Source organism: Camelus bactrianus, chromosome 24, assembly GCF_048773025.1.
Source record: "Camelus bactrianus isolate YW-2024 breed Bactrian camel chromosome 24, ASM4877302v1, whole genome shotgun sequence".
In the NCBI taxonomy this organism is placed as follows: Eukaryota; Metazoa; Chordata; class Mammalia; order Artiodactyla; family Camelidae; genus Camelus; species Camelus bactrianus.
Genome location: NC_133562.1, coordinates 9,334,056 through 9,357,741, shown reverse-complemented (window position 1 = coordinate 9,357,741; position 23,686 = coordinate 9,334,056). Strand labels below are relative to the sequence as shown.

The 23,686-nt window shown below is 43.6% G+C and overlaps 1 protein-coding gene across 7 annotated transcripts in view; it reads left to right on the top strand.

The window, feature by feature from the left end:
* ANKRD29 (ankyrin repeat domain 29) overlaps nucleotides 1–22,866 on the top strand; it is a 39,511-nt gene extending 16,645 nt beyond the window's left edge. For 6 of the 7 annotated variants that reach the window (XM_074352149.1, XM_074352147.1, XM_074352150.1 and 3 more), the window contains 7 exons: nucleotides 1,631–1,729; nucleotides 4,376–4,474; nucleotides 7,301–7,399; nucleotides 15,701–15,799; nucleotides 17,393–17,488; nucleotides 19,012–19,110; nucleotides 20,312–22,866. In XM_074352149.1, the coding sequence (XP_074208250.1) occupies nucleotides 1,631–1,729; nucleotides 4,376–4,474; nucleotides 7,301–7,399; nucleotides 15,701–15,799; nucleotides 17,393–17,488; nucleotides 19,012–19,110; nucleotides 20,312–20,395 (675 nt within the window). In that variant the 3' untranslated portion in view covers nucleotides 20,396–22,866. The remainder of the gene's footprint in view (nucleotides 1–1,630; nucleotides 1,730–4,375; nucleotides 4,475–7,300; nucleotides 7,400–15,700; nucleotides 15,800–17,392; nucleotides 17,489–19,011; nucleotides 19,111–20,311) is intronic. The other variant, XM_074352148.1, reaches the window with a different exon arrangement.
* The last annotated feature ends 820 nt before the right edge of the window (nucleotides 22,867–23,686 follow it).

The following is a 23,686-nucleotide window of genomic DNA, read 5'->3' as shown; positions in this document are numbered from 1 at the left end:
TGTTTTGGGTCATTTTCACTCCAGCAGCTGATTTTCTTCTGGAAGCAAAATGTTTGGGCCCATTTAGAATTATGCTTTAAAATTTCCCTAATCTTTTTTTTTTCCTCTCTGCTTTCCGGTCTTTGTTTATTTGAACTTTCAAGAAAAGACAGATTTTCTCTAATAAAAACAACACAATCTGGATCTGCTTACTCAAAAACTTTATCCTGAAGGGCTAGTTCAACATACACAAAAATGTCTTAAGAACAGCAGAGAAAAGCTGGGAGAAGAAGAGAAACATTTGTTTGATTTCCAGCCAATGTATGTTTTTATGTTTATCCATTCGGTTCCAATTGTTCAACTAATGTTCTTGGAGATGGAAACTATTTTGTATTGAACCCAGTGTGCCTGGTTTAGAGGTAACCTAAATGTGTGGCTCAAATAACGATGGCGTGTAAGTGCCCAGTGATCTGTTGAATTCCCCAAGGCCAGGCCAGTTTGGGACAATAGAGCCAAAGAGAGGCCCGGACCTCAGCCGCATGCTTTGGAGGCTGAAAGAGTGTGCCTGGCAGGGCTAGGAAACCAATGCTTAGAGTACATTTCTTCCTTGGTTCGCGTGTAATCCGTTTTGCAATATCAGAATATTTGTCTCCTGAAAAAGTACCTGCCATCGTTTGCTCTGGCTGGTTGTCTAGACACACAGAGTTTGCTGGGGAGACAACTGGAAGCTGATGGTCCTGAAAGGCCATCTCCCTGGAGAATCAGCAGTATTGGCGGAGTAAACTCACAGCTGTAGGCGCTGCACGTGCAGGGGTCATGAAGCCCAGGGTCTCCGGAGTGAAGCCCGCGTGCTTAAGACCTTGACTCACATTCCAGACTGGAGTCCAGCTCCTGTCGTCTGCCGATTGCTGTGTTCCTGTGCACAATTAATAGTATTTACGTTCCAAAATTGGTTCAAATGGCTCTAGGTAGAATTTTTGAAATTAATGTATCCAAAAAGCCTATTGAAAAACAAATCCTTTCTCTTAATGAAGAAACAACTCCCAGAAATGACCCCTGTTTGTCTCTAAAATTCATGTCTATTAAGAAGATGAGAGGCCAGAAAATTCAAAGTGTCTGCAGGGTCGTATTCTCTCTCTCTCTGGAGGCTCCGGGGAGAGTTCACTCTTACCTCTTCCAGCTTCTGGTACCTGTTGACGTTCCTTGACTTGTGGTCCCATCACTCTCATCTCTGCCTCTGTGGTCTCTTTGCCTCTTCCTCTTCTCTGTGTCAGGTATCCCTCTGCCTCACTCTTACAAAGACACTTGTCATTGGACTTAGTGCCCACCAGGACAAGCCAGAGTAAGGACCTTCTCTTAAAGTCATTACCTTAATCACACCTCTTGGCATGCAGGATAATATTCACAAGTTCCAGGAATTAGGAGAGGACCTAGCTTTTGGGGGGTCCACCAGTTGTCCCATTACACCAAAAATAAAGTTTTCCTTTCAACTTGTCACTTATTGGAACAAGGAATACAGTCTGTTTAAATGTAGCCCCTTCCTAGGCAAGAAGTTTATATGCAAGGATATTGATTTGTTTTGTTTGCAGACACATAGGTCAAATGTAACGTAACCCAATGTCTTTAAGACCAGTCTCTCTTTCCCTCCCAGTCAGGTACAACTGCCCTGTTCTTTGCTGCCCAACAAGGACATAATAACATCGTGAGATTTCTCTTTGAATTTGGAGCATCCACTGAATTTAGGACCAAAGTAAGAGAATTTTCTTGATTTCATACCCTGTTGAAGAATTTTAGCAGTCATGAGAATTCATTTTTCTTCACCCATAGTAAGAATTTATGTTTGCTTTTTACAAGAATTTCGAGCCTATGAAGGTGGGTTTCACAAATGAAGTTCCTTGTAATGATTCAGGGTGAGTCTTAGGAATTCAATTCAAAATATGACAGTTTTACTCTGGGCTCACAACTGGAAAATTTGATGGGGGGTATTACTTAGATACTGGTAGCTTTCTACTCTGGGACACTAAGTTTTGTTACATATCTGAGATGTGTATCTGAGATGTGTATCTGAGGTATTTCTAAGGAGGATGATTTGGCGGGCAGTTTACTTTCTGAGATGTCTTCGCTAAAATATGTAATACATGATTGCAGTTTATATAGTTGAGCAAGGAATTGTGGTTCTTCCTCAAAGAAGTCATTGAGTCCTCGTATTTAACGTATGGGTAAGAAAACTGAGGCTGCAGAGAGATCAATTTTGGGTTCACAATGATTTTTCATGATAATGTTTTGTAGAAGAAGTTAAACAGCTATCCCATTTTTGTAATTGTCACCTTATTTCTGGTCTAGTCATAACAAAAAAATTCCTGAAAATTTGCCCTAGTTGGAAACTTTTTTAAGTTTTCTTAATTCATGTTATGTGACCTTTTGATATCAAGGGAGTTTCCAGTGGCTTTTTTTTTTTCTGTAAATGCTGTTAAGTAGATGTGAATTTCACATAGGGTTTCTGTCTTCTCTAAAACCTGCTGTCAGACTGTTCATGCCCCCAAACATGCTGAATATAACAGACGTAATCCAAAATACATGTGGATACATATTTTATATTAATTTGCATTTTATTTTCGGTTGTAAAGTGATACAACCGAAAATAAAAAGTAAAGTTCTATCAACCTCAGACTCAACTCTAAGTCGAAATGATCAGGTGTGACCAGATGGCGGCTTCGTTCTTCTTGGCTACCAAGCTAATGCTGGCTTCTGTACATGAGCCAGTCTGCACTGTCCCCGAATCCACGGAGCATGGGGCCCAGGGTGAGCAGCTCCACGTGTGTCCTTTAGGTCCGCTGCGGGTGGCCAAGAGCTTTCCCTGGGAAGAAGACCCATGTCGGGAGGCTTTGAGTTTTAATAAGATCCTGTCTTCGCATCTGGCTTTGTGTCAATGACTTTTCTCATTGTAATTAAACCTACATCCCCAAAGTGTGCTTTTAAAGAGAAATGTATCAGCTCTTCCATGACGATCGTCGTGTTTTATCTGTTCTCTAAACCCGCTAGGCGAAGAGCTGGGAAAACTGACACAAGAAAACTTGGAAACCCTGGTGCTCATTGCTGCTATTAAGCAGTTTCTTGGTGCCCACCCCTCCCCCCAACCCATCCCCCTCCCCCATCCCCCACAACCCACATCCACCCTCCCACCGGCCGCAGCCCGCCAGTCTCTCCCTTCCATTCCCCTCCCTTTGAAACACAGCTCTTCCACACCCCACAGCCCAGCCTCTCTGAAGCCTTTGTCAGCCGTGTGCATCCCCCAGGATCTTGGCTGCCTGTGGATCCAGGACGCCTTACAGCAGTCTTTCTCCATGTGAGGGCCACCTGCCACCTGCACCTTACAGTCACCTCACGCAACTGGTCAAAAGCCTATTTCTGGGCCTCCCTCCAGACCTACTGAATCAGAGAGTGGGGCTCTGAGGGGAGGCATTCTGAATAAACACTCTACGCCCAAATTTAGAAACCACACAATCTTATATTTATGATTTGTATTTTAGAACCAGATTCCACGTTCTTCCTTGATGCATAATTAGCTCAGATGTCCACATACCAATCACAGAGCCAAACACGCAGCACAGCAGTCCTTGGTGGGGAAAGGGAACGCCTCGGCCTGGCACCTGAGAAAACCGTTAAGGGTTTCAGTTGACCACAGACTCAGTGAGTCAGTAGTGTGGTGTGGTTGGCATAAATGCTAATTCAAATTTAGCCTGCAGAGATAAAAGTAGAGCAGATGGAACCAAGGCACCTCTCATTCCACATCAGACCGCACCTACTTTCCAGTGCTCTGTTTAGTCCTAGGGCCACATTGAGACCTGGACCAATTAGCACACGTTCAAAGGAAAATGCTACGTAGTAGGGTGAGAGGACGTGGGTTTCCCGTCTCCATGCATGCAGACCTTGTCCCGGGAAGGCGGTTCCCCCACAGGGTTACTCCCTGAAAACACCTTAGTCTCAGAGGCCTACAGCTGGGTGGAACCACAGAGAGATGCCAACATTTGTCAGTCGGGTCTCTGGCCAGAAGCCACAGGAGACACGATTGGTACAGAGTTTCTGTTCTTTGTTTCCTTTATTGCGAGGCAGATTGATGATTCTGCACTTGACACGAGGCGTTCCTAAATTAACCCTAGTAACTTAGACAAATAACTGTAATATAGCTCGAGCAAGTCACCCAGTGTACAGTGTAACGCACTTCTAAAGATGAACTCTGCCACGGTTATAAAGAAAAGGTAAAACAAAGAGGAAAAGTGAGTTTGTTATGATGTGTGGGAAATTCTTCTCCAAAGTTCTCACGTATGAGGAGCGTCTTCTTGATAAGTTGGTGCCTGCACTGTTTCTGATGCATTTATACTTTGCATGACCACAGGACGGGGGCACTGCCCTGTTGGCCGCCAGTCAGTACGGGCACATGCAGGTGGTGGAGACCTTGCTGAAACACGGAGCCAACATCCACGACCAGCTTTATGTGAGTGCATTTCAGGGGGGCTTTAGGGAGACACTCACTCCTTCCTTCATCACACATGCTGCTGTCGTCCAAATTCTGACGCCAGAAGTGGCATCTGAGACATTGAGGGAAAAAGATAGTTAACCGGGTGAGCTTTTTCTGTGCAGAAACCACATAATCTTGTGTACGCACCTTTGCTCTGCCCTCTTAAATCTCTTGCACGTATGAGATATTTTATCTACCTGTGCAGTTAAAAACTTTAAAGATCATGTAATACATAATTATTCATAACATGACAAGCTCAGCGTATGGACTTGCTGAACACCAAAATAAATTCTCCTGTTGTAGTTATTTGGGAGGGAGAGCCCCCCCAAAAAGAGAAATCAAGTTATTTGGAAGAGAAGTGAGGCTGGGTGGATGAAGACCTGTGGAATACATGCACCCACTGACCTTGAAAGGCACCCACTGCCGGTGTGGGTCTGTTTGCAGCTAATTGGCAATTAGCACTTTACCCAAGCACTTCTAATTATCGCCATAATTCCAGAGGATTTATGGAAAATATTATTCTGGTTTTGGAGGAAAAAAATAAAATACGGGGAGATGAAGTGACTTACAGAGTCTCATGGGAAGGAGCAGAGAATTCCTGCGTCCAGTTATCTGGGACCCGTGTTTTAGGCTGTTGTACCACTAGACGTCAGCCCTGTGCCTAGGGGGCGCTATACTTTCATAGATGTGTACTGAGATGTGTAGGTGTGAACTTTTCCGTTTGAACACCCTTTCCAGAGTTTACACGGATACCTCTGATGAATCCCAGACCTCTGTGACGTTCACAGGAACCTTACCCTCTGCACTTAAAAATCCGTAACACTCCTTGAGCCCATGGCATTCCTGGGTCAATGGCTGAACTCCTTGACAGTGGTCTGAAGGAGTGATTCTCAACTCTGGCTGCCCCCTAGGGAGCTTCCTGGGCCCACCCCAGACCAACTAAGCTGGAGTCTCTGAGGGCACAGCCTGGGCACCAGGTGGTTCTGACATGTGGTCACGTCTAAGCAGCAGAGGTCTACAGTTTTGTGTCTCTTGGGCTGAAGATGGTGGAGCTGAGAGTGCGTGTGAGAATATGTATGTGCAGGCTGACTAGGAAGAGCCCCAGTCTTTGGAAAAGGAAAATGAGTTGTAATTCTCAGAGCCTTACCATGAGTAGTCAGCAATCCAAATTGACTATGGCTATAGAACTTGCCCTGTTAGATGGCATTCTTCCATAAGGCTCATTGAGGTGGCACTTGATTTTAGAGTTTGGGGAGAGCTCATTCCCGTGGTAAATTCCTCTCTGTTATAAGGTGACCTGAAAATTTCATGCACTAGAACTTCCATTTTATGTTAAGGCTTTTACCCTTACCCAAACAGTCCAAATATAGATGTTTGCATTAACAGCAATTGAAATATAGGGTGGGAGTAGGGGGCAGGATGTCAACGATTCCTGAAAACTTCTAGGAACAGAAATTTGTAATGCACAGTAAAAGAAAGAAATCCAATGCATTGGAGATCCATTTTTGGCAAATTCCTAAGAGTTATCACCACCAAGGGCATGGAAGACTTTCCATGGCAACACAGTGAGGAGCAGTTGGAAATTGTATCCCCATATCAAACAGCTGCTGAAAAATCTGTCCAGGCAGAGTAACTTTTTAATGATCGCCCTGAGGGGAGTCTGGCAGCTCAGCCGACACCCACAGGAAACCCAGCACCCTCTGCCTGGTTGGACTTGCAGGGAAGGTGCTTTAAGCATGTGATTAGTGTTCACGAGACGGGAGAGGTGGTAATTAGCTGAGTTAGCCGAGTGTTTCCCACTACAGATGCTTGAGTTTTCCATGCGGTCTGAGAGTAAGGGGGCTCACCCTGTCCTGTGAGTGCGATCTGTGTGAAGTGAGCATCTGGGAGGAGGCATGCTCTCAACTGATCGATGTATTTGCTGAAATTACTCAATGACATGTCTTCAAGAAAAAAGAAAAGCCCAGAAGATGTAGGCACCCAGTTAATAAGAAAACTAAAGAAAATCGGAAACAAGCACTTGCTGTGGGCTTTTATGCAGGATGGCTTAGTTGTGTGGATAGGCATTGTTGGTGCCTGCTGGGCTGGCAAGGAGACAGTTCACGGACGTTTTTACTTGGGGAGGCATTCTGAAAGCATCTTGTGTTTTAAAGCTTAGAGAAACTGCATGTTGAAGGAATGTGGGTAAGGGAGCACGAGAGAGGAAGGAATAAAGAGTATATAATAAAGGACACTTTTCATTACTGACTCGTGAAAGCACACAAAATAGATTTGGGGGATTTGTTTGGTTTTTGTTTTTTATTAACAGACTTCTATTTTTTGTTTATGTTTTTTAAAGAACACTTTGCTCTTAGTGACAAAAGAATTGCAATGGAAAATTGTATTAAACGTATGTGTTTTTTAATCTAACTAAAAAGGGGGTGGCCTCTGAAGATCATGCCACAGAAGCGGAAGGCAGCTAATGAGAAGTCTACACAGGCAGGAGAAAAATGATGACTGGCTATTTGGAAAACCTGAGTTTTCCAACTAGATGTGTCATAAGTTCAGTGACCAAGATTTTGTATAGTGAACAGTCATTACATATATTGTAACTCAGCCTTATGAAACTATTTAAAACTTTCCTTTCAGCCTGTCATAGTGTGACATTCTAGAACCATTCTTCAAATAATAAAACACTAACCACATGTGAAAAAAAGGGGGGAGGAACAGAAAATTGTATTAAATACATATTTTTAAATTGAATTTCTTTTATAATAAATGTGAAAAATGATTTGTTAACACTTGCAATTTGCTGTCTGTCAGGATGGAGCCACCGCACTCTTCCTGGCTGCCCAAGGGGGTTACTTGGATGTGATTCGATTACTGTTGTCTTCAGGAGCAAAAGTCAACCAGCCCAGGCAGGTAATGGTCACGTGTGCGCGGAGCGGTGGGAGGGAGAGCCTGCCGGCCTGGGGCACCCCCTGCCTAAGATCACCAGTCAGCTCTGGGCGTCTTTAAATCCTTTGCCTCTGGATGAAAGTTCATCTTTGATTAGGGTTTCTCCTGTCCTTTGCTTTGGGCTTGCCCGAAGGCCTCTGAAATCAGGCTGACCATTCAGTATTTCTGAAACTGGGTGTTTGGTGTCTGAGGTCAAGTACACACTCTGCCACCTCCTGTTCAAATCGATTATGGCTGCAATGAAATCAGGAGAGTAGCCTAGGACGTAGGTAAGGAGAGGCTGGTCAGGCAGCCCTGCCCCGCCCAGTCCCTCTGCTGACACTCTGCCTTACCTCTAACCCACCACCTGTTGTGCTGAACCAAAGAGGAGCCCGTTTTGTTGGAATCATTACCGGGTTCTGTACCTTCATCTGTCACCAATTGCAGCACTGTTGAGACTCCGTTTACCAAAAGCAAGATGTTATCTGGCAAATCAATTAACTGAGACTGAAAGGAACAGAACTACAAGGTAATACAGGCTGCCTTCATAAACAGTAAAGAACCTCCCAATGTAAGGCTTTATAATTAGCTTCTCTTATATAGGATCTATTTCTGCACTAATTAGTTTGCTTTTAATAAACCATTTCAGAGTAAGGTAGCATTACTTTAAAGGTAGTTTTCTAAGGAAAAATCAAGCTGATTTTTTTAACCAGTAAATGACATGCGGGCAGATTCCCACGGCGTCATGACTTGTGGGAAGGCCCACCTGCTACCTAATGCATAGCTGTGGGAACATTATAGTTGGTCTGAGCTCTTGGCCACAGGCTCCTTCAATCTTTAAAAATCCAAGTGCATGAAGAACCTGAGAAAATAAAGAGACTTTGGGCAAAGTGGACTTGAGGTCAGGAATCCTGAGTTCTAGGTTCCGCTCTGCCAGTAACTAGCGGTGTGATTTTGAACAAGTAAGTCAACCTCTCTGGACCTCTGTTCCTTCATCTGAAAATTAGAAGGCTGGACAGGATGATCCTGATAACATCGTCAAGCTCCCAAATTTTTGACAATTGTTTTATTCACTGTTCAGTCAGTATCTCTTGAGCACTTATGTGTCAGACACTACTATGACTGTAAGGTCATATTTTTTAGGATTTTAAAAATATTCTTAGGTTTGGACAGCCCCAGGAATACTTCTGGTAACGGAAACTTTTAGAAAAAGTAGCACTTCCTTACCTGCTGATGTTGATGTTTGGGAATTGGAATTTAGTGTTTTCTTGTTGTTCCTTGTTTTGAAGTTGTTGATTGATTCTGAGTCAGAGGTTCATTTTATTAAAACTAATAAAAAAAATTGGTTATTTTTAGGTTGCATAAGTTTGATTTGGAGGCCATTCTTGAGGCTACCACTGTGAATTTAGAATTGAGATTATCAATATGATCAAGTCTCTCTGTACATCTGGCACTTTGAAAAATCTATTTGTAAAATAAGTTGCATTATTTGTATACCTTAGGTACAGTTTGTAAAACACCAAGTTGACATAAGAGATGATATTCCAAATGTTGCCTGGATTGTATCCATTTAAATCTAAATTGAGTCATGAGACGACAGTAAAGCCAAGCAGTTAAAGAGTGAACCAGCAGTGCCGTGGTCGTCACAACACGCCACAGCTGTTCTTCATTCCTCAGGAGTGAGGATAACCTGGGCAAAGTGGATGACTCAGCCTGGGAGTGGGAGGGCCTCACCCTCCAGCCAAGAAGCAAGTGACCTGCCTTTTTAAAGACTGCATCTAATGCGGTTGTTCGGAATTGTGAGAGTCCAGCCCTGAGAAGATTGTTATGTAGGAAGAGGTGTTTTATACAATAAGAACTGCTTTGGCCGGGGAAAGTGATGAAATTTTGCCTTTTCATAGACTACACTAACCTTTGTACTCTCAAACTATGATCGTTTTACTACCTTCCACAAGCTTGTAATTAAAGGTTATCTAGCCAGGTCAGACTAGTCCAAAATCTGTCTTGTCTGAAAGAGTAAACTCTGTGTATTTAATTTCCGTTCCAGGAAAACGAGAACTGTCATAAATACAGCAAAAGTGGTATCTGTCACCACTGACTTTGTCACAAGTTATGAAGGGGTTAAAAAAAAAAGGCTGATTAAATGTTTCCATTAAGGGGGAAGGGTATAACTCTGGTAAAGTGTGTGCTTAGCATGCACGAAGTTCTGGGTTCAATCCCCAACACCTTCATTAAAAAATTTTTTTAAATAAATAAACCTAATTATCTCCCCCTCCAAAACAAACAAACTAAATAATTTTTTTTAAGTTTCCTTTAAAATGGCCTGCACAATGCAGAACGTTATACAGGTAGGCCATTTGGAAGCCAGTGTTTTATTCTGAAATCTCAGCCAACACGTTGAATCACTGTCAGAAAATTCTTGAATTTATAAAATAAGGGCAAGGATATCTGCCTGGTTTCGTGTCTTAATATTTTTAGATAAATCTGATTTCTAATTTTTGTTGTGCCATCCTGTGGAGCCCTGACATGTGGTACGCTGTCACAGGATGTTAACGAAGTTGCACGGAAATTATTCACCTGACATTTGATCTGAGCTGCAGGGAATCTGTACAGTAGTAGGAATGGCTTTTCCTTCCATCACTGAGGAATTAACTGAAAACCTTCTTAGTACTCTTATGAGAAGGAATCGTAATCACAAATCAAGTCATAGGCAGATTCTTGGAAAAAGTAAGTTCTTGATTTGAAGCTTGAAAAAGTGTCTCTTCTCAGTTGTCTCAGATAAAGCGGTCAGGAGTCACAGAGGTCAGTGAAGTCCAGTCAGCCTCAAGCCTCATTTTCAGTTCTTTCTGTGCATCCTCACCATGTAGAGCTAATACATGTCAAACCTTTTTAATCACTCGCTGAGGTGGCTGATGAGTCTGTTTTTCTGTCAACAAAATGCTTTGATGTACACTTTTCCCAACTCAACTCACGCAGCTTACTGAAACAATGCTTTTATAGAGTGGCGAAGCTCTGGCTCTGCTTCCCTGGAGCTGAGGCTGGCCTGTCATCACTCATCTGTCTGGTCCTCTTAATATGCTGATCGGTGTTTCTTGGAGGCCTGACAGAAAGGCCATCTCATAAAGTGCCTTCTCTAACAGAAGCCTTGGTTTGGACTTGTATGCAGAGATGCTGGAACCCAGACAGTACCGTTTCTCCCTGGTAGCAAGCTTGGAGGGGCCGACCCAGTGTTGGGCGATGGGACAGCATAGAACCAACAGATTGGTACAGTCTCCTGAGGGCTTCGAGGTGGGAGTGGACAGCAATAAGGAGGCCCTACTGCTCACACTCCCGCTGTGCTCAGAGAAGGTGTGTTGACCGCCAGAGGACACCCTGGGGCCTGGAAGGCTGCAGGAAGTAGTGATGAGTGACTGGGAACTGGAACAAGGCCCAGATGTTGGGCCCAGGTTCATGGGCGGGACACCAGTCCCAGGAAGACTCTGGGGGAGAGGGGGATCCAGACCCAGGTCTCAGGGCTGGAGGTGTGGGCTGGGGGACTGAGTGGCTTGATAGTTATGAGGATATGGACGAGGAAATGAAACACAGTCTCAGTTTTGCTTATGAACTGCATGACCTCAATCAAGCAAGTCGCTTTACTCTCCCTGAATCTCATTTTTTTCCAACTGTAAAACCACGATAATAAGGGTACCTTTGCTACAGGAGTATCGTGAGAGTTAAATAATCCCTGCAAAGCTCCTCCTGCAGTGGCCAGTGCGCATCAAGTGCCGAGGGAGTGTCGGGTGCTATCATTTCCGTTCCATCCAGGCCTCCCTGGAACAGAAGACCCATCAGAAATCAAGGCTGTTCTCTTTCCCCCACAAGCCAAGTGGCTTCTGTCATCTCAGGCTCCTTTCTTGCCTGTCTTTCTTTCCCACGACTCTTTTTTATTTTGATCAGCTTCCTCAGCCTACTTATCTTGCATGTCCTCAAGTTTACAGGTCAGACTCCCAAACTCTTGGGGTAGCCATGTCATTGTTGCAGCTCGTCCTCACCCCCAGGCCACAGTGGACTGGCTGGCCCGCCCGTCCTTGGTCCAATGACCTGTGGCTGGGAGAATGGGTCAGGATGTGGGCAATGCAGGCATCTGGGAACATCTTTTACAGACTCTTTGGCTGGACCAAGGACACAGAGTGGAGGGACACAGTAATGAGAAATGGGTCCCAGGTCAGGGCTCCGAGGCTGGTAGCAAAATTGTCTCCATATTGAACCCCCTCTGTTACTGACAAGGTTCCTTTTAATGTCTTAAACCCCCACCTTTGAGTAGAATTGGTCCCCAAGACTTGCTGTCTGGCTCAAGCCTGCAGGTGAGGTAGCCTAAGTGTGGGTACTGGAAGGCGGTAGAAGTAAATAGCCCGTGCCACTTAATAGATCCACTGCTATGGTACAGAATGGTTTTATGGTTTTAATTCTTTCTTCTAAGTCATCTTTAAGAGCCTAAATAAGATCAAATAAAATATAATCTCTAATACAAGTTACATCATATACTCCATCTCATGCTGTGACCTCTCTATAAAAATGTATTAGAGGAGACTTGGAAAATATTACCTCAAATGGAATGAGGGGATAACAGAGCTAGAAGGAACTGCAGAAGTCCCCATTTAACCATCCATCAGGCACCGGAAGCCTTTCTCTGTCAATCCTGCTGATTGGTGATCAGCCACTGTTGAACGTCTCTGCACATAGGGAACTCATTACTACCTCATGTGCTAGTTAGTCTTTAACCAGCCCTCATTAGCATTTCTTTCTTACATTGAGTCAGTGTATCACTTGGTATGCAAAATAAGTCTAAGTCCTTTTCCTCCTGGTGTGCACACACATCGTAAATGACAGCTGTCTTAGCCCCTGTGAATCCCACCTTCTCCAAACCAGATGTTCTGTTTCCTTTTTTAAAAAAAAAAAAAGTGCTATGAGGTTGTACTTCTCCTTCATGATGATTTCTTTGATTTAGGACACTTTAAAACTGTATATTTTTGTCAAGAAGTATTTATAAATTTGTATAGATATTTTCAGATATGTTTTTCCTACTCTAGTTCTCTCCAAAACTACGGAAAGGAGCTCAGTTGATTTAATTTCCGTCATTTTTATTATGAAATCATCTTCACAATGAAGATTCTGACTATTGTAATAGAAGGAAAACATATGAGAAAACAGAAATTGGGGTGTACGAAAGAGGAAAATCTATTCCTCTTCACAAACTAGATAATCAACTGATAAATAATTAGATCTGACAAATGGTCTAATTCACATTCAACATCCTGGGTTCAAAACTCAGATTTGGCGAAGTAAGCACCAGTAATGAAACACACAGCTTCTTCCAAATCTCATTGTCCCAATCATCTTACCTGCTCAGTCAGTTACCTCACAGGATAACAGGGAGAATCAAATTAAGCATATGGAATGCTTTGTAAACAAAAGTACAAATGGAAGTTGCTTACTGTTTTTCGTGATAAATAATATTCAGATTCAGTTACCATTTTCTAAGCATCTGTTAGCCAGTCGTTGTGCTCAGCACATTTCTATGTATTCTCCTTCACAAATATCTCTGTGAGGCTAATATTTTTGCCGAAGGGGACGCTGAGGCTCAGAGTGATTTGCCTAAGTTCTCACGACCAGGAAGTGGTGAGTTCTTTTTCCACCTAACATGACTGTTGCAGTTAAGGTGATAACACTGGTGTGACATTGGTGTGTTAGCATTACTGAAATGATAGTAATAGTAGTTCCTACTACAGCACCTCTTGGCATTGTCCCACATATTAGTGTCTGTTAATAGAATTTAGTAACAGCCAAACCCTTGGAAGGCACGGGGAACAGAACGCTGGCTGCCTTTCCTTGCCTGCCCTCTGGTGGCGATATTGACAAAGTGCAGATGAACTCAGGGCAGGAGGGAAAGGGCATCAGCGCAAAGCCCTGGAAAATCCTTGTGGAGCCCAGAATGGCTCTCCTTCCTCCCAGCATCCTGCCTACACCCCTCGGGCTGCATCCAGCTGGATTTCCCACCCAGCCTGAGCCAGCCACGCCTGTCCACGCCACTCTGACTGTAAATGTCCTTCCTTCTACATAGAAAGCCCCTTCCCCTCTCTCCCACCTGACAAAATCCTAGTCCTCTCTCAAGACCCAGCTCAGACACTACCCGTCTGTGAAGCTGACCCTGTGGCCCCCATGCAGTAAGAAGGCCCCTCTCCTGGTTCATCTGGGGCATTTTTGTCTGTACTTTACTGTGGTGCTGCAATCGTACTGAAATTCCCATGTGTCTTCTCCACTAGACTGCGTTCCTTTGAGAACACAGACCATGACTTTTTTTTTTTTTTTTTTTTAGCTTTTAGTACTCTGCCTGAGACTTAGAGGATGCTTAATAATTGTTGGGTGTTTGAGTGACAAATGATTGGTTACAACCTGAACTGGGAGAATCAAACAATGAATGTGGAAGTGCTTTATAAGCTCCAAGTGCAGATGAAGATATTTATATTGCTAATAATAAATAACATTCAGAATCAAGAATCTTTCTGAGAGGCCCTTGTAAAGTGTGAAGTAGGTCAGGATGTCTCCAGCCTTCTTCCAGCCTTTGTTCCAGCTTTTCCCCATCGCTCCCAAGACAGAGGTGCCAGTGTCCTCCTCCCACCCCTCAGTACCCCCAGATCCTTCTAGGCTCCTGATTTGCCATCATCCAACACCCTGCTCAGTGGTCTTCCTCCTCTGTCCCTTTGCCAGCACAGCAATGGGCAGCATCCTTGTGCCTGCTGTGGCTGGTAGCTTGGAGTTGGAATTATATCCTCCAGCAGGAAGTGAAACTTGAGTTTCTGTAACTGAATCATCTTGCTTTTCAGCCTGAATATCCCCTGATGAGTAATTCAGTCTTATCTGCCTAAAAGAGTCTCTTTGGGCCATATTACTTTAATTACCTCAGAGGTTAAGTTTAGTCAGTTTGGATTCTCCTTCCTCCTGCCCTTCTCTCCAAGTGACCAGGTTCTCAGAGGTCAGACTGTCACCCTGGCATTGGGGTGGGGGTGCTCTTGTCTGCTTCTCATGCTGGCTTGTCCAGCCCCTCTGGTCCCCTGAGCATCCTGCACTGGTACCCTGAAGATGCAGCTGGTCCACCATATGCTGGCCCTGCCATCATCAATGTTCCTGATGTTCTGTGGCCTTATCACCCCAACCCCAGGCTTACTCCAGGCCACTGTTTACTCAGCACTTCTGATTTCCCCAGGCAGGCAAGGACTCCTGGGTGAATGTGGACCAAGAGTATTGGGGGCATGTCCAACATTAGCCCAGATGACTCCCACAGTCATTTCTCTTCTACCTGTCAGACTAGCCAAGGGCAGAGCCTCTCTAAGGGGCTCGCAGTGTTCCTGGTTTCATCCCAAGAACCAGAGAAAATGCTTCTCCATCTGGAATTCACCCTAATTTATCTAGGTGAATATTTTTTCTAGCACCCTAGTTTACACAACTTAGAATCAACCCAGACTGGGAGGAAAACACAGGCACTCATAATCTTCACCTCCCCTGCTCCCTCTCTGGTGCCTCCTTCCAGCCCTGGAAGGATTTGCTATTTTCCTGTCTGTCAGCAACCACCTTCCTGTCAAATCCTTCTCTGTCCCTTGGATGTTTCTCCTTTTCTTCTCTGGAGCAACACACCTCTCCTTCATGGCCTACTGTTCAGGAAAAAGGGTTGTGAGGTGAGTAATACACAGGAAATATCTTTCTGCTGTAACGAGGCAGAGCAAAGCACCTCCCAGAAGACACACTATCACATTCTGCATGAAAGTGTGGTCCCTGAAAATTACGTGGCGGTGGGGAGTTTTGGACACGGAGCAGAGTGGGACAAGTGTCTTTAGTTTTTTGACCCTCAGACACACCGCAGAGGAAACTACCCTCTCTTCTGTGGGAATGAGAGGGCCCCAGGAAGCAGGGTGTGTTGTGTGGACCCGCCAGTAACGCAGCACACAGAGTCAGGGGGAAACACGGACAAGCTGGCCTCTCCTCCCGGCTGTGTTCAATTTGGTTCTGCCTGGTGTGCAACTGGCCGCACCCTGCACGTGTCCCCTAGAGCCTGCATCACACATCGCCGTGAAAGGTCTTGCCGTAAAATGGCCTTTATAAGCCAAAAACTTGAATGTTAGCCATGACCCAGTTAGTCCAGGCACTGCCCGATGCCAGTCTGTGTCCGTGGGTTAAAGTCACCCTCCTGGTTTGCGTCGGGAGCCCTCTCCGGCGCGCCGCCCGTTACATGGATGCTGTGTGCTCTTACAGGACGGGACGGCGCCGCTGTGGATCGCGTCTCAGATGGGCCACAGCGAGGTGGTGCGGGTGATGCTGCTGCGCGGAGCCGACCGCGACTCCGCCCGCAACGTGAGTGCGAGCGGCGGCTGCGCGGCCTGGGGCCCGGGGTGCGGGGCGGGGAGGCAGGCACCGCCGCCGCAAGGTTCGCTCAGCTGAGACTGCAGAGAAAACGCGGCTTTGTTTTGTCTCTTAACGCCCGGGGTTTTCTCCCGACCTCCTCCACCTGCTCTTTAGCATGAAAGCAAAGGCAATGGCTGAGTCTGTTGAAACCTAGCAAGTGATGCTCAGTGTCTTTCGGGGGAAAATGTTTAATTCCTCGGAGATCCTTCTCCACCTGAGCTGACCTCTGGATGACCCGGGAGGACGGAGGAGGTAGGAGACCTTGGGGATGTGTCTCCAGCGGCTGCGGGTCCGCCTGGCGCTGCGCCTCCTGCTGGCCTCTGGGCCTCAGTGCAGCTGAGCCCGGGGTCTGTGGTTCCTCAGTGCCCGGCTCCCGGAGCACCGCATCCCCCATCAGCCCAATTAGCCTCTGCTGGTGTCACCTAAGTTTGCCTCTGGGGGTCCCACAGCAGGCCCTTTGCGCCATAGGAACTAACGGCGGCTTGTGGAGACCCTGCTCTCTGACAGGCTGTGCCATTTCCATTCATTCATTCAATTACTATACATACATACATACATACATACATACATACATACATACATACATTCAGTATCCGGCCTCTTTGCCCTTAATAATAGCACTGTCTCTGTGACCCACCTTCCCTCTCCAAGTCTGGGCCCAGAAAGGGAAACCAGAAGACGCATTCCTGAACTCTTCTCTGTCCTATCTCCCACTCTCTCTCTCTTTATTTCTTCCCACAGTCTCTGAAATCAGAAAAGAAAAATCCTCTAGTCTTATCTTCTTCCTGATTCCAGCTAAACTTTTAGAGCAGGCTGGTGTGTTTACTACCAGAGAACTCTGAACGAATCCTTCCAAATACAGTAATTGATGTGTTAAAGCAGGGGAATGGGGGAACTGGAAAATCTCTTCTCAGGCCACAAAAGGATGACAGAAGCTGAATATTAAATTTTGAACTTGTCTTTGCATTCTTTTTTAACAGATTTCAATCTGTCCCCTTTCTACTCTTTCCTCTTCCTCCCCCGCCCCCACCCACAGGCAAACAGGTACCTGAGTACCAGGACCAGAGCAAGGGTGTATACAAGGGAAGGCAAAAGATAGGCACATTTAAAATTTTAAAACAGTAGATACAGTTCAACAGTTATTTAAATCATTAAAAAGAGTTAAACAATTAATTTCTCGGTCATAAACTGCAGAGAATGCCTCTTTAGTCCATCTGTGTCCTAAAAATATCCTCTTGAAATTCCCTGTGTTCCTTACCCTGTATTCTGAGGCACTAGAAGACTATAAATTCCCAAAGGAGAGGACTCTAAGACAGTATAGTAAGTGACGTATTTTGTCTGGTATTCTTCCATGCAGAATTAACTGTTTAATATGCTCTAAAATGCTCTTAGCTTAAGGGACATCACAGGCCTGTGCTTTAGTTTACACATTTTGCCTGCTTCTGACAAGCATGTTCCCAGTTCTCAACTAACATTTCATTCTCAGCCAACACACGTATGCATATGTAAATAACCAGCTTTTTTCTTCCTCTCTCTGTAAAGGATGGTACAACAGCGTTACTGAAAGCAGCCAACAAAGGGTATAATCATGTTATAGAGGAGCTGCTGAAATTCTCACCCACCCTTGGTATATTGAAGGTAAGACCTAAAGAGAAATTTAACCAATCTGTAAAAGACAGAGGTTAGACATGAAGAAGTCCACACGTGGGGACTACAGTAGAATCCAATTACCATGTGCATGGTTAATTGTATTCTTTAAAGAATATACCTGCAATTTTCTCCATGTTAGAGATTCATGGGCACTGATAGAAGTGGGAAGGCAATAAAGAGCGAGTGTGCTGGCCCCTCTGGCCTGTCCCAGTGAGCTCGTTCTAATCTTCCATGAACTTGGAAGTCAAAAAGCTGTACTTGTAAAAATTGTTTGGAAAGTAAGAGTAAGCAGTCTATGAAAGTGAACTCTCTATGAATAAAAAAATGAGCTTCAGAAGATCTAGTCTTGTTTCAAAGAGCTCTTTTTTGGCTTGGTTTCTTATTGTTAGCCACATTGCATTTAGGCAGCATTGATAGGTTCGTTAAGATTTAGATAAGTGAAATGTTACCAGATTAGTGTATTGTCACACATAGAAAACATGGAAAAATTCTGCTTGCTGGAATTTTCCTCTGGATATGATATTTAACTTGTCTATAAAATCAGACAGTGTTTATGTGGATTTTATATTTATAATATATATGAAGTAGTTTATTTGAAAACTAAGCTTTCATTTAGATACCATTCACAGACATATGTACCTTCTGGAACAGATAACTTATGACTGCCCATCACTCTTATATTTGGTTTGTTATATTCTCTTCTTCCGTCCCAGAATCCAGCTACATGCTGCACATAACTGCTTCCTTATTTCAATAAACATTGGCAGTAAATTTCATAAAATGTCAGCAACCTATCCACTAGACCCTTCTGTACCCAGAAAAGCTCCAACTCAGGGCTAGAGAAGTGGTCCTCACCCCACTTACTCTAACTCCTTTTTTAAAAAAATTTAATTAATTAATTAATTTATTTATTTTTGGCGGTGGAGGGAGGTAATTAGGTTTATTTATTTATTTATTTTAGAAGAGGAACTGGGGATTGAACCGAGGACCTCATGCATGCTAAGCATGCGCTCTACCATTGAGCTATACCGCCCTCCACCTACTCTAACTCTTAAGCCCTGTCACCCCACGGGGGCTATCCTGCCCACCAGAGCGAGCAGCGTGTGTGCAGCTGGGCTGAGAGGTCGGCCCGTAGTTCAGCAGGCTGTTCCTCCAGCCTTGAGGACGTGTGCTCACCAGAAACACACATCCTCTAAGAAAAAAGAAAATGTTTGACATGGCATCGTTGTTCTTCCCATAGCAAATTCTAATGCGTGTACAACAGACCGAGCGAACACAAAGTCGTGTACACACTGGGCGGATCCCTTATTTCACTTGCGAAAGAATGTTGGCAATACTTACACTGACCGTCCTCTGTGTCCCTGCGGACACTACATCAGGTGCTGGCGTGACTTCGAAAAGAGAAGAGAAGGACCCATAAGGCTCACTGCGCAGGCTGGTTCAGGAGGAAAGCCAGGCTGAGTGCTGATGGCCGTGAGCTCACGCCTGACACACTCTGTCTTCTCTCCTAGAACGGGACCTCAGCGCTCCACGTGGCCGTGCTCAGTGGGAACATTAAGACAGTGGCGCTTCTCTTGGAAGCCGGGGCGGACCCAGCTCTGAGAAACAAGGTTCCGTCTTAGTCATCTTTTCACTGCATCAGGCACCTGTGCAAAGAGATAAGGCAGCTTCTACCGAAGCCAGGACAGCATCTCTGTGTCTCCAGTCACTATCTTCATACTTTGGCGGAGGAGGGGCATAAAATGCTGTCATTGTAGGTTGTGAGTGAGCAGTACATTTGGGCCCAGAGGATTATACCATAACCCCTGTGTCATCAGGGATTTTCCGGTAACAGTGGGGCAGGGGGGAGTAGGGTCGTGAGTGTTTTATCATCAGAGATGTGTCCCCAAGATGTCGAAGTTCTGGTAGTTCAATCACCACCCTCCATAAGTTGAATACTCGTATCTTGAGAATTGCCTGTGCTCTTTTTGGTGACTGCATGGGGAAAATGTTGCTTTTATATTGTTAGCAGGACTTTGCCCTGCTGTTATGAAACCAACCCATATTGTTTTATAGCTCAGAATTCTTCTTAGTTTTCAATCAAGCCAAACTTGGAGGTGGGAGATTGCACAGTAACCACAGAAAAAATGATTGTCATTGTGTTTCCTCCTACTCAACAGCTGTGTAAGCAGTCAGATGTAGAGACTGGGGGCAGGAGAGTAGCCGAGGAAAGGTCTTGAGAAAACACACTAAACTACTTTTGGAGGAGGAAGTGGGGGTGGGTTCTTATTAATAGTGGAAGGTATGAAAAGCAATTTATATACTTTTTGAATTTTATATATACTGTTTGAATTTTTATCAGCATCTATTAATGTTTTAGATTTTATTAATAATAAACCAAAAACATGTTGAGTGAGACTGGGTCAAGTGGGGAGTGGGGACTCCTGAAGCTGCTTTGCGCCGCGTATCCTATGTTCTGGGGATTTCTAAACTCTGCCTTCTCATCGAAAGATGTCTCAAGTCCCTAGCAGGCAGACTGCCTTATATAATCAACTAATTAAATACATGATCAAATCTGTTTATTGAGCACATACTAGATAAGCTAGGCATTGTGCTGGAATTGAGGATATGGTGATTAATATATGTGGACCCTGGTGATATTTACATTTAAATACATTTAAAGAAAACCTTGAATGCTTTGCCACAGAAGACTGAGTCCAGTGGGGTTCTTCATCAGTGGAGGAGCAAGCGTGGCTCAGGGGCCCCTCTTTGGAGCCCCTAAAACCACACCGGCTGTGGGAAGTCACTGATTCCTGTCTCATCTTCTTTCAGGCCAATGAACTTCCAGCAGAACTAACCAAAAATGAGCGTATATTGCGTCTCCTCCGAAGTAAAGAAGGACACAGGAAGAGCTAACTTAGTTCCATATTTGACTGAAAGATAGAGACCTTAATCACATTGTCCAAAAAGAAATTGCTTTTCAAATAGTGTTGGAAATTCCTGTGAGAAAGAAAATGCCCAGAATGCCCACCCTGGGTCCCTGACCGAGAAGAGCTGTGTTTTGTGCTCTGGGTCAGAAACAGAGCAGCTCAGGGACCCTTCCCTCATGTGGTGGGCTTCTCCCATGGGCCCGTAGCCCCAGTCCCGTGGGGCCTGGCATGTTCCTCAAGTCCACAGAAACTCATTTTAAACTACATCAACTTGGGTCTTTCAGTTAAACTCTAACATAGAGTTAAACCCTCTAGGAAGCTTAAGCAAGGAAACAGAAAGCTTTGTTCCTTGAAAAAGACTCAAAGTCTGACCTTTGATGAATCAACACACTTCTGCTTTTGTGTTAAATGTATGTGTGCGCAAAGATATAGCTCCGTCATATTTTACATATACGTGTATGTCATTCCGGTGTAAAATGTTTTCGTCTATCCAAGGGTCCCAGCCATGATTCTTGTGAATTAATAATGTGACATTACTAAAAAGCCACTTCTGACATTCCACCACATCCTTTTCGAAGATGGACTGTTGAAAAAAGACCAATTGTTCATGTGTGAGTTGGTCCTCATCTTATTCTTAACGTGTAAAAATAATTTTTACCTGAAGTCAAATTGTAGGTATGGTAGGATACAAGTGGTAAATTTGGAAATTCAGAAAATTACAAACCTCAAGAAATGTCGGCTTGTCTCTTTGAGTTGTTACTTTGGGACTCTTGTTGGGAATCTATTTCTGCTTAGCCATAACTAAGTAGACTTAATATGCTGTGGAATCTTGAGCTTCCAACACCACATTGTTTGATACAATGACTTTGGGGTCCTTGGATAAAATGTGATATATGCAAGAACAATATGTTGCTATTACTATTGCAGGAGTATAAGTAATAAAAGACTGTTGTTAGTATTTAATAAGTGTTCACTTATGCACGTTCTTGAGCTGATTGATTCCAAGAAAGAAACCTGGGTTTTATTGAATTACTCCTTTTAGGAGGGTCAACATTTATATACAATGTACTTTATGACCAATGGTGTCTAAATGCCTCAGTCAGTGCCTAATTGCACACATAAAAATTAAACCCCCTTTCTATAATCTACCATGATGAACACTGATGGTATTTCTGTTATTTAAACATATCTTTAGTTTTCTTGTTCATGATCTACTCTGGTTTCCAGCCAATGTTCTATGTAAGGACATGTTAAGATGGAGGGAAATGTTGTAATCCCAAAATATACATATATGTTTTAACCAACTTGCGATGGTACTAAAACCATGTAAGTCTTTAAGTCAGTAAATAATGGAATATAACTTTTTAAATTAGAAGATATTCTCTTAAAGTTTAAGGTCAATAAAAGAATCAATCAACAAAAATCAGCTTATTGTAATCAGTATCACAAGCAAAGCCAATAACGAGCAACCCACAGAGCCCCCAGACAGGCCTACACTCTGACTAGCCATGTAACCATCCTGCAAACTAATTTCGGGATAAAAAATTAGAAAGCTCTGTCTATACTGCTAAAACATCCAGACAGAAACATTTTAGAGGCTAATAAGCAGTACCAATTTCCTCACTGGCTTTCCTTTATTCAGCAAAGTTGTACACATACACATTTTCTTTATGGGAATTTTATAAAGATACGTTCATTTTGAAGAGGAAAATAATATGGCCTGAAATGCTTTATTTTTTTTCCCAACCGAACAATGGTTACCCATCATGAGGTATGAATCAAAACAGTATAATTGGTACTGATAACAAAGTACCAAAAGACAAAATGGGATGAAATCACAAACTTAATGTTTTTCACTAAAGCATGTTGTGTTTGGTCTATTTGTTGGATTGTTTTCAGTGGATAATGTTCTTGATCAATATTAGGGCCATAAAAATGAATCCAGGATCTTTAAGAATATTTAACAAGGGCTTCTTAACTGTAGGTGAGAGGTCTGTAGCTTAGAAGGATCACCTTTGGTCCAGATGAGAAAAGATGACGATGTTATCCACGGCAGGGAAGATGATTATATTAATTACTCACCAAAGACTGAACAAAAGGTCTTTTATTTAAGGTTAAATTATATTTATTTTGCACACAGGTAGATGATTATTTTCTGTTAATCTAATTTACAATTCAGTGAGCTCTGCATCTTAACTTAGAAGTAGCAATTCCTATGCAAATTATTTGCCAAAAGTTTTTCATTACATCCATTTGTTTGATGACAAATTCCATGTTATAATTCAAAATATAGTTGATATACTACTTGATTTGCCTTTGTTGCTTTTTCCTGTTTGTTTTTAGTCAAAAGTTATTTCTATGTGATTTTTAATAGCATGGAATTTTAGAGTGTATAATTCAGCTCTGTTAATAAAATATACTGATGTTTGGAATCCTGAATAGGATTTTTAAGCTTTATGGACCTGTGACGTCATTTTTTCTACTGTGGAGAACTTTTGTAATGATCCCAAAAGGTTTTTTATTCAAACAAAAATTCCTGGGAGTAGTCATGAAAGGTACTGAAAATAGAAACTCATTTATATGTCGTCATGATTTGATATTCGTAGACATTGTGGAAGGATTCCCCTCATCTATTTGAATTGTATTATCTATGATGCTCCTGGCTCTTCAGTCCTTTGCAGTGGTTTTATCTTTTAAAACAACTGATGTTTTTGCACAACTTCTTATTTAGGAAACAAGTATTTGCGATGGTAATCTCAGGAATCCGGTAATCTCAGAACTCTATGGCCATTCTGGGGTCCTCCCCTGCTCCAGCCACACACTGCTGGTTCAGTGGCAACACTTTGAGTACGTCTGCATGAAGCTGACTACTTTATCATAAGCGAGAGCACCAGGAGCCTGAGAGCAAGCAGATACATGAGGGCCAGGAGGTCTTCATGAAAGATCTAGGGCCAAAAGTCCAGAGGAAGTCTATAGTTTCAGCACCCAGCCAGTCAGGTGGACATTTCAGGGCTGAGGAGGTGGGGAGGCAAGATAGTAACTGAATCGGTGGCTTTGTAGAGTAGGAATGGGAATGTCACCTGCATCATGGTCCTACCTCCACTGGGATTTATGGTTACTGCAGATGGATATTTAGTCTTTTCATTGTAATTGGCTTCCGCTGTGGGGAGAAGAGATTTCCTTACCTCCGTTTCCTTAACTTCCAAGTGGAAATGACTCATGCTTTTGAGTGTTCTTAACTGAAATCTGAGGGGAAATTGTTGTGGGACACAAGTGG